The sequence below is a fragment of the Chelon labrosus genome, assembly GCF_963514085.1.
Source record: "Chelon labrosus genome assembly, chromosome: 4".
Taxonomy (NCBI): Eukaryota; Metazoa; Chordata; class Actinopteri; order Mugiliformes; family Mugilidae; genus Chelon; species Chelon labrosus.
In genome coordinates this window covers 22015094-22031150 of record NC_140340.1, presented here as the reverse complement: position 1 = coordinate 22031150, position 16057 = coordinate 22015094, and the positions used below count along the sequence as shown (strand labels likewise).

The 16057-nt window shown below is 38.2% G+C and overlaps 1 protein-coding gene across 1 annotated transcript; it reads right to left on the bottom strand.

Moving 5' to 3' along the window:
- Positions 1-4289: 4289 nt before the first annotated feature.
- On the bottom strand, positions 4290-6298 carry LOC311486371 (uncharacterized protein). The gene is made up of 5 exons (XM_084542184.1): positions 6152-6298; positions 5966-6025; positions 5590-5709; positions 5273-5473; positions 4290-4724 (listed from the first exon to the last, which is right to left on the bottom strand). The coding sequence occupies exons 1-5, from the start codon at positions 6210-6212 to the stop codon at positions 4417-4419; spliced, it is 750 nt and encodes a 249-aa protein (XP_084398310.1). The 5' UTR covers positions 6213-6298; the 3' UTR covers positions 4290-4416.
- Between the last annotated feature and the right edge of the window lie 9759 nt (positions 6299-16057).

Genomic DNA, 16057 nt, shown 5'->3' with positions numbered 1-16057 from the left:
CAGAGTACCTGGAGAGAACCCATGCAGACACAGGGAGAACATGCAAACTCCACACAGAAAGGCCCAGTCAGCCCATGGATTCGAACCTGGAACCTTCTTGCTGTGAGGCATCAGTGCGAACCACCACGCCAGACCCATCAGGACGTCACTGTGATGTCATAAGGTGTACAGGGAGATCCTCAGTGATGACATATAGACACTGGTGTTGGTGGAGGCAGGGTGAAGAAGGATGCTGAAGATCTGGATGGGCGCGACGTGCAGAAGGACTACTAATGAGCTTACCGGAAAGATGGATGGATGCCGTTCCTGATGAAAATGGGGTGGAGGAGGGTTGCACCAGTCTGACAATTAAATGACAGCTGACAGCAGCAGAGATTGGTTTAAAAGAGGGACGACTTCGATCAGCTGATGGGATGAGACAGACTGACAACCTTCAGAGGCAGAAATAACAAAACTGAGCCCAACTCTCACTGGAAAAGACTCACTATGATTAATAAAAGACACAGATACACACAAGATGCAATGTGTTTCCTTTCCCTTTCAATTTTTAACGACAACCTCCGTCTTTCTCTTCCCTTAACCAAGGTAATTGGCTTGACAACAGGTGGTTAACGTGATACAGCTGCTGGTCTGAGTCTGCTGTCAGTCCAGTGCTTTGTACACTCGAACATAAAAGAGTGTCGAGACTACATGGCATGAAATAAGTCACCAATACCACAAAATTCAAATGATACTGCACATCATGACTTGGGATATTACACATATCCCGTTAGATGATATCTGCCTGTGCATTTAGAGGTGTGTCACGCTGAAACAGGAGATATTTAAAAGCTAATCTGCCGCTCTCTCTTCCCCTTCTCTTTGAGTCATTTTCACCGTGGTGTAGCTAATTAATGATTAAACTGATCTGACAATGTAATGACAGTCTACATGTACTGTGTGCTTTGACAGCTTCTAGGTGTACGGATGAGGGGCATTCCTCCCCCAGGCATCTTGGGCTGACTGACAACTCTCTTCTTTGTTGTTTTTTTTTCCAACCAGCTGCAACTGTCTCACAGTCACAAGTGGGGAAAAAGCATGCAGAATGTCAAATAACCTTACACAGACATTTATTTGAAGTTTTTGCAGGTTGCTTGTGTTGAAGGAAAAAAGTTTACATGCAGCAGGTGGAGCATTGTTCTCCCCTCAGGCTTGTTAACTGGAGCTGTAACAACATTATTTCTTATTGATATTATTATTTATGTTAATATGATATATATTCACTTGATTTGGACTGAATCCAATGTTTTTAATTATTTATGTCTGCATAAAAGCTTATTAGGAGGATCATTGAGAGACAGAGCAACTCCTAAATGGAACATGGAAGATAATTTCTACTACGAAAACATATGAAATTATATCTTTCCAGTGAAACACACACGTCGATAAATAATAATGAAATGGCGGATTCCTCTCCTTATTCCCCTGACCCGTGACTCCTATATGAATCCGTCAACTTTTTCCATTTCTATCTCTTTACACAAGTAGCTGGTGGAGTTAATTACAACTCATCACATACTTTGTGCTCTCTGAGGAAGCAAAGGTCAAGGAGACCATGTCTATAGGCCTTTTAATTTGAGAATTCGCTGTAGGTGGATTTTACAGATAACCAGCTGCAGATGACTAAATTCTGTAACATATCTTTGATGTTGAACAGCTTCCTGCAGCAGTGAACATAACGTGCACCAGAGCAGATTGTCGGCACCGGAGGACAGAACGTGTGGGTGGACTTATAGAAACTAAATGGGAAAATGTGTAAAATATGCAACCTCTGAGGTGTGTAGGTCTGCAGGTAATGTAGCTGGTGTGTGAGACCAGGAAGTGAATTACTGAATGCAAGTGTGTGAGCAGATGTGCAGTTTTTAGAAGTACAAGAGCCCTAGTCCACCGTAGTAGGTACAATTACTACATGAATTTACAAGTTCTATTTGATCACATACAAAATGGAAAATAAAAAACAAAAACAATAATCTTAAATTTCTTCAGAAAGCTTTTGGAAATAACATTAAGTAAGTAATTTCAGCCAAGGCAGATTTGTTTGTATCATATTCCATAAGTGACAATTAATAGTCCTTTACATACTTATTTTAAAACAACATTAAGAAATTTACTTGAAAATTTGTACTTTGTTAGTATGTTAGCAAGCTATTACAATTAAGTTACAATACAATTAATTAAAATTACCTCTAACTGGTTTCACTCACCCAGAGTCTTTAATTATTTCTTCCTTTCTTCCTGATTCTTTCTTCCTGCATACGACAGATATACCTGAATATCTGCCCATTCACACACAGGCAAGCATGCTAGCAAACTGACACGCATGTATTACCAGATTTTCACACCAAATGCATTTCTATGTTCACACACAGGCGCACACTTAACAGCACACTGCTCCCCTTACGGGAGGGAGGGTGAGCGGGCATCGATTAGCAGAACAGAGGTTTTTACTCTGCGGGGCGGCAAAACTCGTTTAGCAATCACATTACTCTGCATAATGCTCCATTAATGACATGCTGATGATATGCAAATCAGATGCTAATTGGGCAGGATTCGATTCTAGCCAACAGATGGTTCCTGTACTGTTGTAATGGAGCCTCTGAAGGCTGAGAGAGGTCTGCGTGCGTGTGTGGTCCAGGTGTTACTGATGTTGTGGGGACCTGAATCTGTTTACACAGTCACATTATGAGGACCTGTTTCACTTGTGGGGACAAAAACACGCTTGTAAATGTAAATGATTACATTTCAAGGTGGAGACACCTTTTAAGGTTAGATTTAGGATATGGTTAGTGTTAATAACATGCTGTTTCTACAACTTCTGAACTTTTCAGTATGGTGGAACTTTCACTTGCTGTAAATGTATCTGCACACACTCCAACTGGTGGCTGACCAGTAAAGACAGACTGTCTGCCAGCTGCACTGGGTCAGTTATGATTCTTAAATGGTCATTATAGAGGTAATTTCTGCTTCCATGTTCCAGGTGTGGTTCATTTTCAATATTTCATGTCTCCTTACTTAGGAAGTAAAGAGGTCTCCCAGAGGAGTAATTGGTTGACTGCTCTTTATATCATTTTTTCAGACAGGAACTAGTTACCACTGTTAGCATTAGCAGAGCACCGGAGTTTTATTGTGGGAGAAATAGCTTGGGTATTATTAGTTCCAGTGTTTAGATCTCAGATTAGTTTTCTGATTTAGCCCAATTTGAAATAATGTTTATGGCTGAGAGGAAGTTGTGTTAATGTGAGCGGCTTTCTGGCATTACTTTTAGCCAGGAGATCAACCTTGCGACCACTGAAGACTGGCATTATTCTCTGTTTTAGTAATTGAAAGTGATCAAGTGAATCACCTGAAAAAAATTTTTGGTAACACTTTATATTAAGGTACACCTATTCACCATTAACTAGTTGCTTATTAGCATGCAAATTAGTAACATATTGGCTCTTAAATAGTCATTATTCAGAACTTATTAATGCCTTATTCTGCATGGCCTTATTACACAACCAGTAAGCCATTAACTAAGAGTTTTCCCTCAGTAACCTCAGAATTATTGCTTATTAGCAGTAAGTTAAGAAGTTGTTGTATATGAATTACGATCTCAAAATGCTTTGCTTAGTATGGACTTTATAAGGTGGTAGTACCACAAGAAGTTATTCTCCCTTAATAACACTTAATGAATACGGTCTGTTCTTATATAACAAAACATAAAACTACAAGTGTTAATAGTGTCCAAATAACTCTAAATTAAGTCTTTGTTACTTAGAATATGTTCCCCATACTAAAGTGACATCTCGATCATTACTAATTCACTAATAGTTGAACATTTATTAACCAACACTTGTTCCCTAATCTAAAGTTGCCTCATTTTCACACTTAGTTAATATATTATAGCACGTAACTACTGCAATGAACAAGTGATAGGTTACACCTTTGAAAAAAAAGGATCCATCTATAGGTTCCCTCTCATTCAGTGGTAGAAAAACAAAGACAGCACAAGTACAAATACCTCATTTATTAAACTACTGGTTCGGGTAGGCTGACAACAAATGCTAGATGAACTTGCTGTGTAGTTTAAGTTAAAGGTAATGGGATCTGCCTGAAAATTCAAACATTGTATACCAGTGTATATAAACATAAACCAAAATCTGCCTGCTTAAAAAAAAAACAACAAAAAAACAGGACAATATAAAATACTGCACAATTTTAAGCACAAAAATACAAAAATATTACATAATCTAAAAAATATAAAACCTTCACAGCTCAACATGAACTTGCTCTTTATCATCTACACTACACCTGTCAACACTTAGAACAAATGTACTGAACTGTACAAACATTGCACTTTCACAGCCTAAACTTGCTTTATAATTACTGCATCAGGTCTTAATATTTCATCAACAAGGGGAGGAGTTGGCTTTTGACCTTCATGTCCTCTATAATGCTCTTCTTCTCAGGGGTAATGTGGGTTGCACATCTCTGAGCAAAGGACTGCAGGGTCTCAGTTGCAGGATCATACTTAAGGGTCTTGAAGGTTTCAGGATCCACAATGCTGAGCTCTGCAATTGCAGCAGTCATCTTGATGGTTCCCCGGTCCACGCCATTGATTCTGAAGGCTTCAGTCATGGTGCGGACTTTGCTGAAGCTTTTCAAGACTTTTTTATATCTGCTGATAACCTCAGCTGGCCCTTTCACTGAAAAAGATATAAAACAAAAACAAACGAACACGAGAAATGAGCACAAACAACAGCTTAAGGTCAGCTGAAATTGCTAAAACTGGTCACTTCTCTTTTGATAAAAGTATGAAGCATATTCTAGGAATGGGACAATCTGCTCATCTCCTGATATGATTCCATGCACAATATGTGGTTCAGAATTCAATACAAAAATGATACTCAGATCTGTTTAGTTGGTAAGTCTTACAGTTCAGAATTATGTTTATTTCTGAGAGACAAATCTTTCTAGCAATACATTTGATGTTGGATAATAATTAGTGTGAATGCTGTAAAATAAATGGAGCTTTATTCTTGATGAGAGCCACATTTTTTACTTTAGACATTTAATTTTTATTCATCATCAAATTCCTAGTATATTCAGAAACTACAACTGAAAATCTGTATTTTTGCCTCATAATTACTTCAGAACATATTTTTAACAGCTCTTCCAACGCTTTTATTAATAATTACTTTTCATGACCACTTGTTGCTAACAGGGCAGGTGGTTGAAGTTATGCCATTCTTACCTCTCACATGAGCTTTTCCAGGCACAGCCACAGTTGCAGATGCAGGTGGCTGTGTCCGACGTGTCTTCCGTCTTTGGATGACAACATCACTGTCTGAGGACTCACTGATGTCTGGAGAAGATTGGGGAATGACGTCATCTTCATCCATGTTGCCATTGTCATCCTCATCGTCGTCCTCCAAAGTAAATACTTTTGGTTGAGCTTTGATGAAATAGAGGATAGATGAGACAAAGATCAGATTGTTATGAAGATATATCACACCTTTCATTACAATTACATTATATTTTGCAGATACAAGTGGCTCCCAAATCACTCACATGATTTCTTCTTTCCCATTACTTGCTCACGCAAGAAATTGCGCTCTTGCTCAAGATCCATTATTAATTTTTCTTGCCATTGGATCTTGGCTTCTAGGAACTCCACTTTGGAGACTGATCCTTAAAAACAAAAATAAGAGCAGGATACAAAAAAGATTATTATTATTATTATTGCTGTATTATTATTAGAGAGAGAATGACATGCATACAACAAAGGACCAGATATGGTGTGTGCCTTAACTTGATTTGTAAGCACAGGTATACTGACAAAACCTGCCAACAACCTTAATCTCAAGCAGAAAAATCTCCAGCAAGAAATGAAACTCTGTCATTTTAGACAACAAAGATACACTGCTAGAAAATGAGAAATCATTACCTGATCCGATGCTGCTTATACTGCTGCAACTTGGAGCAGAGCTTCCTTTATCTTCAGGACCTACAGTACGGCATAGGTACAACAAAATCAACATATAAACTGAGGACTTTAAATGTTTAAACACATTTGGACAAGCTAATTATTTAAGTATTAAGGTTCCTTGAAAGTTGACAAAGAAAAATTTACCATCCAGATCATTTTTGGTCACCTCTGTCATCGAGTCAACTTTAGGGACTTTTAGGGACATTTTCTTCTTGGCCTTAGGCTGTAATAATATAACAAATTCATGTCACTATAACCAGCAAAATGTAACTTAGATAATCTACACAAGATCAAAAGCTCTTCTTGTTCTAATGACTGCATAGTGCATAATTTATTTTTCATTAAATAAAGCACTGCATGCACCTACATTCACATTTTATGTTAATGTTACTGTTTATTTCCTACTATTCATCCAGCTCACGTGCATACTCGCGCACTCGGCTAGCTTAACATTACATTAGCTAATTAGCCTCTACGCTGCAGATAAATAGGAGGGTTTACTACTCTTAACTATGTAAACGGCCCGGAGACGGGTGTTATGATGTGCTTACAAACCTCAGAGGGAGTTTCAATTAAAAGGCTAGCACTTAACTTACCATTTTTGTTACGCGAATTTCCTCTTCACTCTCCAAGCGGTGAACAAAACGGCAAATTACCACCTTCTCCGGATCTTTGACGTGACTGGTGGCTCCCTTCGGATGAGGATGTCACATGACAGCTAGTAACAGTCAATGATTGGATGAGAGCAACACATCGGAGGAGCACGGCTACGGATTGGTAGATTGTTATGTCACTTTGCGCCTTTTTTGATGCAGGACTTAATTTAAAAAAGAAAAAATTAAAAAAAAATCTGACACGACACCGTTTAGACATAAAAGAAGAAGGGCGCGCAGTGCAATATTAGGAGCTTTGAATCTGACATTATTTCATAGGTAGGCTATAGGTTTAACAAGTATGTTGTTGGGTTATGAGTTTTTGAGTCGAATACATTTTAGACAGTGCCCCAAGGAAAACTACAAGTTCACCAGATGGTTAATGAAAGAAGGCCTACTTCGAAAATGGATGAAATGCCCCTCTTGCTCTCATGTTATGAAGTTGAAACGGCCCTACGGCAAAAAGGAGGCAGCATGGTGAGTAGAACAACTAGACATGTGCCTTATTTATTAATTAATGTGTGTAAGCATAGGGGAGTTCGCAGCATGCAGCCATCAAATTGTATCTGCTAGAATTCAGTGCCAAATCCTATATTTTACGACAATTTTTTAATACAGAAGCTATGAGTGGTGTACACACAAAATATGCTAAGTCACAATACAGATCACACAGCTGCATATTTTAATTTTTAAGTAAGCTACTGTTTATTTGGTAGAGATAGGGGTGTTCTACATGTGTTCAAAATCTGAAATGAAAAATGCCTTTTTAACAATTTCAGATAACATTCCTGGTCATATTGTTAATCTATTTAACAATAAATACCACCAGTCAGATTGACTTTAGACTTGTATGCACAGGGATTAATTGCTTGATATCACCTTTTTCATGCTGCATGGCACGAAAGCATCATGCACCATTGTTAAGTGATGACAAGTAGAGTAGAGTAGACACAGCTACATTTACTCAAATGTCTAACCCAATTTAAGGTGTAACAGTTGTAGATATTACTTGTCAAGTAGGCCTAGAAATGGGACTGTTCTGTTGTGCTTTGAGATTGCATGGGGGGACGGAAACACAAGGACTACTAAGAGTACAAGTGCATCTTGTTCAGTCCCAATCTTAGCTGTTTCAACACCTATACATAAACATCTATGTCCCCCTCTATTTCAGAATCAGAATCAACTTTATTGCCAAGCATGTTGTACATGCAAGGAATATTTAGTGAAATCAGTACAGTATTATGGGTTTTTATTTTGTTACATTAACCTGTATTTAATCACCAGGATATGCCGAGATTCCTGTCACAAAGGGAAAACGGTGTCGAGATCCATCCGAAGTGGCTCCATATTTGAGAATTCTCACATTCAACTGCATACGTGGATGCATTATATCTACAGGTACGTGGTTTTACATTGTATAATAACAAAAGCCATCAAAGACAAACTCTAACTCAGACCATAATGTTTTTTTTAATGTTCTCACTATACTGTTGGTTGGGATGGGTCCTATAAGAGCCAATGCTTACGAGACATGAGTTTATACAGTATATGAGAAGAATTCTGAATATTGGTTGAATTAATCAAGTATGTGCTATTGTATAAGTGCTCGGCTGCGAAGAGTCCAATGTAGTACAAAGGTCTTGTGGATTTTTAGGTGTTAGGTGGTTCCCGGAAATTGTCTCAAAAGAACTTAATTGGGAAAAAAACCCACACAAGTTCAAAAGAACTTAACTTTTCTAAACAGACACTTCACTGTGCTGATTTACTCAACATCCATTTTTCAGTTGTTTCTTAAAACTCTTCAAAGATACAGCAGATTTAATTTGTTTTGGGGTTTTATTCCATTCCTCCCCTCCTACAAGGAATGTTCTTCACCCTGCTTTGTTTTTGAGATTTGTTGTTTCAGGTTAAATACACTCTTATACTCAGGTTATGTGTATCTGCTGTGTCTGCAAATGGGACTGCAAATGAGAAATGCTGAGAAAGGTTATAATTACGGTTATAAAAAGACCAATGACAACTTAAGAAATTGGTTTTAACCCCCCCACTTCTAAATTGTGTCATTGAAATATTAATCTGGTTGATCTATTACAGATTCGCCCAAGGCCTTCGACTGAGACAAGTGGACATGCTGCAGGAAGGAATTACTCGGAGTTCTGCAACTCTGAGTAAACTTGCAGACAAGCTGCGGAGAGTTTGCAAATCGGGAATGAAAAGAATGAGAAGAAGAGGCAAGCAGACTGTTGGACAAAGAGCAGAGATTGTTATGATAGATGAAAGCAAATTTGGCCATAAAAGAAAGGTATGAAAGTTACTTGAACACTTATGAGTATTACTTTGATGCCAAATACATGATTTTGTGTCTAAAAATGTGTATTTGATGTTATTTAAGTCTGTGCTAAACTCAGCTACTAAAAGTAGAGACAATATACATACATTTAAAACCTGTTTTTGTCTGAGGTGCTTGGAGGTGTATCTCCTGTATCTCGAGAAGTAACTGCTGCATTATGGGATAAGATTATTCCTACCCAGAACAGTTCAATATTTGTAAACATGCACCAATACTCTAGAGCTAGAGAGAACTTTTGAATTTTTGATTTGTGATTTATTCTCTCCCATTTCCCACCATTATTGCAGAATCATTGTATTGTAAGTGCCATTGTCCTCATTTTGAAGTATTTGCTCTTGTGAATTTCAGTACAACAGAGGACGGGCAAGCAACAGGAGTTCCTGGGTTTTCGGAATGCTAGGGATTAAGGATGACAGGAGGAGACCCATTCTTAAGATTGTGCATCACCGTTCAGCCAGGCATCTCTTGCCTCTAATAAAGAAGCACGTTCGTCGTGGAAGCTCAATCATTTCAGATGGGTGGAGGTCTTACCGTCGTCTTCAGGATGAAGGTTACAATCACCTGACTGTCAACCATCAAGATGTTTTTGTTGACCCTGTTACAGGTGCACATACACAAAACCTGGAGAGATTTTGGGGTATTTGCAAGTCAACTATCTGGAGACAAAGAGGGAACTGCACACAGAAACTGTTGAGGGATCACTTAGATGTAATTGAGTGGACCTATTGGCGTGGAAACCATCACAGTAATGGAACACTTGGAATGCTTTTGCATGACATTAGGAAAAAATATCCAGTATGAAATGTAGATAAAGATATCAAGTTGAAATTTATACTACCAGTCAAAAGTTTTGACACACTAAATGTACTGTTACCTCTGAGAAAAAGGCTATTATCATGGACATGAAGGCCAAATGCCAACTCCTTCCCTTGGTAAAGTATTAAAATGTTCAGTACATTTGTTCTAAGCGTTGACAAGTGTAGTGTAGATGATAAAGAGCAATTATGTGATATTTCTTGTATTTTTGTACTTAAAATTGTGCAGTATTTTATATTGTCCTTTTTGTTTTGTTTTGTTTTTTTAAAAAAAGGCAGATTTTGGTTAAAGGATCCAACAGATTTACAAGAGTACCTGTATTATCATACAGTATGACCTGCTTATACATTTGATACATGTTTGTGACATGTTTATATACACTGATACTTGTCAGTGCTTGAACTTTCAAGCTGACCCCATTACCTGTAAGTTAAACTACACAGCAAGTTCATCTAGCAAAACCCGAACCAGTAGTTTAATAAATGAGGTATTTGTACTTGTGCTGTCTTTGTTTTTCTACCACTGAATGAGAGGGAACCTATAGATGGATCCTTTTTTTTCAAAGGTGTAACCTATCACTTGTTCATTGCAGTAGTTACGTGCTATAATATATTAACTAAGTGTGAAAATGAGGCAACTTCAGATTAGGGAACAAGTGTTGGTTAATAAATGTTCAACTATTAGTGAATTAGTAATGATCGAGATGTCACTTTAGTATGGGGAACATATTCTAAGTAACAAAGACTTAATTTAGAGTTATTTGGACACTATTAACACTTGTAGTTTTATGTTTTGTTATATAAGAACAGACCGTATTCATTAAGTGTTATTAAGGGAGAATAACTTCTTGTGGTACTACCACCTTATAAAGTCCATACTAAGCAAAGCATTTTGAGATCGTAATTCATATACAACAACTTCTTAATTTACTGCTAATAAGCAATAATTCTGAGGTTACTGAGGGAAAACTCTTAGTTAATGGCTTACTGGTTGTGTAATAAGGCCATGCAGAATAAGGCATTAATAAGTTCTGAATAATGACTATTTAAGAGCCAATATGTTACTAATTTGCATGCTAATAAGCAACTAGTTAATTGTGAATAGGTGTACCTTAATATAAAGTGTTACCAAATTTTTTTTCTCATTATCTCATTATAAGCCTACCGCTACAGGTGCCTATGTAAATATTAAAAGATTATGCACTAGAATGTATTTAAGTTGTGCAGTTGCCATATGCCCAGATAGTGAAAGTCAGGAATCTTCTAAAACTTAATCTGGATTTGTCAATGTGCCCACAATCAACAACAATGTGTAAAGACTTATTTGGAGTATTTCCAGCAGGAGTATGGTGTATGTGGAGCATGTATTCAGTCAGAATACTCTACAATCTGTGAGTTCAAGGTAATGAAGGAACATGTCACGCAGCAGTGGGGCTCACTGATGAGTGTTGCACAGTTTGAACAAAATGGAGCATCGTGTCTCAGAGGAATATATATACAGCACGGAATACTCAGACAAATTATTATTTTTTACCCAGGATATTATTAGCTAAAATACACCGATCAGACATAACATTATGACCACGGTCAGAAGTAAACAACATTGACCATCTTCTGACAATGCAATGTTCCGCTGGGAAACGTTTGGACCTGGCATTAGTGTGGATGTTACTTAGACATGTACCTCCCACCTAGACCAGACCAGACACCCCCACCCCGCAGTAATGACACTCCTTGATGGCAGCAGCCATCCCCAGCATGATGCAGCCTGACACAGACACACACGCACACAAAAACGGTTTAGGAACAACTTAAAAAACATGAAGAACAGCACAAGGTGTTGACCTGGCCTCCAAATTCAGTAGATCCCAAACTGATCAAGTATCTGTGGGATGATCCACAGAGGCCCCTCCCCTCAACCAATAGGACCCAAAGGCCCCCACTAACAACATTCTGTTGTCAGACACCACAGGACACCCTCAGAAGGCCCATGTCCATTCTCTGATGAGTCACAACTGTTTTGGAGACACAAGAGAGACCTACACATTATTAGCCAGGTGGTCATAATGTTATGCCTGATTGGTGTATAACTTCTATTCTGACTCTTCATGAAGTTAAAAGCAAACAGCATCACGTCTAGGATGACTTTGGTAAAGATTTGTCCTGCACCTCATACCTTGACACCCTGCAGTCAGTGTCACCTTTATCAGCTGTCTGGTGTCACAGTTTAGAGGTTGAAAGCAACAGTCACACTTCTTCTTCCTGACTTCTCCCATATGAACTTAGGCATTATGCATGAGTGTAAAAAGGAAGAAAGCACATGATAGAACTCAAATCACATATAACATACATTCAATAGTGTGTCTGAACACACCTTGTAATAATGGAGAGATGAATGACGCTGCTGCTCTGCTAACATATTGCTTTCAACACAGAGACTATAATATTTCAGAAAGACAAGAAACATTGGTCATCTATTTCTGCACCATCTCCACTGATGAGCATCTTTCTATCATACCATCCTTTTTCTTTCTTTTTTTGACCATCTCCTGTCCATTGCTCGGTCCAGGTATTTCAGTTTGATTTATCAGCTTGCAGCTCTTAAATCATCTGACCTTTCTATCGATTTTTATGACCCACTGTTTGTGTCTTTTGTCTGTCTGTCTGACTTGGTCCAGTCTATTAATCTGTTGCCTTTGTTCCGTGTCCATCATCCATCTGCTGTCTCGCTTGGTCGGTTTTAATAATCCATCCTGTTCTTTCTGTTTATCAGTCCATCTCACCTGTCAGGATTTCATGTACCCATCATTCCTCTCCACTGTAAAACCTTCCTTCTGTTATCTCACCGATTACAGTTAATTCATTCACTGACTCTTTCATTCCCTTGTTCACTTATCCGTCTTTCATCTTTCTGCCCATGTTTTCTGGTATTTATGTCATTGTCTGTCTGTGTTAAAATTTGCTTCATTATTTGTTCTTCATCCACTCATAGACTTTTCCACTTTCTCCCAGTTGTGGTTGGATTTGATTTCTACTTGTTGTGTACAAAGAAAATGACATTTACTGACTGATTCACACCACCATAAGCCACCATGCAGCCATTATACGGTATGTGCTGTCTCGATCACGTTACATCCCATAGTTTGATTAACATTTGAAATAAATAAACGCCTTGAAAAAATGAATAGGCTAATACAGTATGTGTTTGTATATGCCACTGTTCAGGTGATGGGTTTATGCTTCAAAATCTGTCATGTGCTGTGCATCTTTCCCAAACCTTAATTGAGGTTTAGCCAAGGCTTTTAGAAATGGAAGTCATGCATCAGCTGCTGTACGAGGGAATATAATAAATAAATTAAGCGTGTTGTCAGCGCAGATAGTGTAAGGTATAAAAGTTTGCAACATGGCAGACCGATTCATTAAAAATGTTTCCTTCATATTATAATATAAAAATGGAACTGGGTCACCATTAATACACACATGGGCGCATGATGCTGGTGGAGACCTTGTGAATTCGATGCCTATTGGCTTTAGTTTTTATTTGTTAAATATCTGAATGGTTTGGTAGGTTAGAAGTGGAGTTGGGCTCCTACGGCATTAAGCTTGGTTTATAGTTGTGCGTCACTTCTACACTGAAGCTCTGGACTCCACACCACCCGACATGCACCTTCCCAGAAATGTAACAAGCAGTTTTTTGGCACTTCGCTACCGTGTTGGCTTCGTTTTCATTATTTTTGGCAGCTTAGTTCTAGCCAGTGATCCACTTCCTTTCTCTTGTGTTTCCTATTACAGGTACAGATTTGCATCATCACATAAAAACATTTCTCAAGTCTCCTTCATTATATTGCCAGGCAGTGTTTAAGTGAAGTCATAGGAAGATGGTTGGATGGACGGTAGTCAAAGTGCAAGATTTTAGCATAGGAAACCTGGGTTTGTGTCCAGAGTGCTCCTGGTTTTAGGCCACAGAATGCCTTTGATTAATGTTGTTGGGCTCTGTCTTGTCTCATGTTTGAAATAATTTTTGCCTTTTGATTACTAAACCACACTACAATATCTATGTCACCTTAAGAAACATTAAGCTGCGAGTACGTGACTTTAACCATAAAAATGTGTATTCATTCTTTAAGTCTCTGTGAACCAATACCGTGCCAAAGAGCTGACATTAGCAAAACAAATTAAACATTGGAAATGTCAGCAAACGATGTGCAGATATGCAGTATTCTGCAGCTCGGTAGATATGTTATCTAAAGTGTGACATTACCATCAAATGGAAATGTAAGTCTTGTTCATTTCTGAAGCGAAAAGAAGGAAACACAACTGCTGCAGCAAAGACTCCCTGACAATGAGCAAATGTTTCTTGTTTTCTGAAATAAAAAGGTTGAAAGAATGAACAGTAATTCTGGCATACGCAAAAATGTGGGACACCTTCTGTTGGTAAAGTCTCCATCTACTCGTTAGGCCTTCAGTGGCAGTAGGAATTGGAAATTAGAAAGAGAGCAGCTTGTACAAGAGCACACTGATCCAAAGCTAACCTAAATACTGTTGAAATCTGGAAGAAGATTTAAAATGTGAAAGACCAAAAAACATGTGAATCGAGATTCAAGAGTCTTAACTGGTTCACACCAGTGTAAAGATGACACTGCATTACCACAACACATCCAACCAAAAGTCTGCCCCCAATGAATAGATGACACTAAATAGCGTTAACACACTGCCACTCCATTGATAATTTATTGAAAATGTCAAAGCCACCCATCCACTTACTGTAAGTGCTTCACAGGGGAGAAGTATAGCGCATAATCTTTCTTTTTCTGCTCTCACCTCTTTCTTCTTTCTCTCTTTATCAGCTCAGCACTGGGACGGATAGATGTGAGAGTGAGTCCAGAGAGAGGAGGTGTTGAGATGAATGAGACGTCTGGACAGACTGAGCCTACAGGAATCACTGATAAAGAGTAAAAGAGTTAACGCTTAGTCTGCAGAGGGTGAGGTGAAACAGAGGTGAGGAGTGTGTCTCCATGCTGGGAAAACAACCTGAATGGGGCAAAGGATTATATACTGTTACATTACATTATGTTTCCAATACTGTATTGAATATGCTGACAGCTGGAAAGAAGTAACTACACAGTAACATCATGAATGACAAAAGCAATCATTGGCTGGTTTGATTTTAGAATTGAAGCCGTTTTCACGTACTGTGTTGCTGAGAGGAGGTCAGGGTGGATGGACGGCAAGCAAATTGAGAGTAGTTAGGTTTAGAGAACCGACTTTATCTAACCTTGTGAGTCAACCAAGAAAAAGCCTAAAAATGTTTGATAATGCTGAAGTGGACATTATCCTACTAATTTATTTTGGCATAATACTTGAATGCTGGCTATTTCCCTAGTATGTTTATACGAACAAAATCTGTCCATCATCAAGTTTCTTTTAAAACATAATTGTTGTTCCAGATGGCTTGTATGTAAACAGAATTTATAGGAAACAGGATTGTTTAATTCTACCTGGAAAATAACTGGACAACTGAGTCTACGAAGGAGACAAATTAACCAAGTGAATATGTGACGAAAAACTGCAGTTCCTCAAAAGGGGCTCTTAAGACTGGCTCCAAAAGTGAGTCGTTCCCTGTAGACCTCTATCATGTTAAAATGTGCAATTATTTTGAACTGATTTCCTCATTCATGACAACTGTGCAATTTTTTTATTTTTATAATAATAATTCATTATGCATTTTTATATACTACTTATTTGTTTAAATCAGATCAAGCCTTGAATAATTAAGGTCGTGGCATGCTATGCGTGACAGGGGGGTGTCCTTGCGGGTTGCTATCTGGCGTCACCCGCCTCAGCTCCACCTATGCTCCACCTCTTTGGCTATTTTTGAATTGGCTGGTAGTCAGGTGGAGTCAGGCACTGCCAAGATGGCAACGGTCAGATGCACCTCACTGGATTGTAAAACTGCTTTTTAGGAAATCACCAAGTTTAAATACAGTCAATGGGCAGTAGTCTACCGAGTGCTTTGTATGTCAACCTCTAGTGTTAAACAATAAAGTGTGTCTGCAGGGGTTAGATTTATTGTTTTTACTTAAAATCGGTGTGTAATAAAAACTAAATAAATAAAAACACCAAGTTTCAACAAAAGAGAGGTTTCTAATATCTAAACTATGTTGTTGTCGAGGTTATATTGTCACCCCTCTACTCTGAGTAGTTTTAAACTCAGTTGTGACAGAGGATGTGT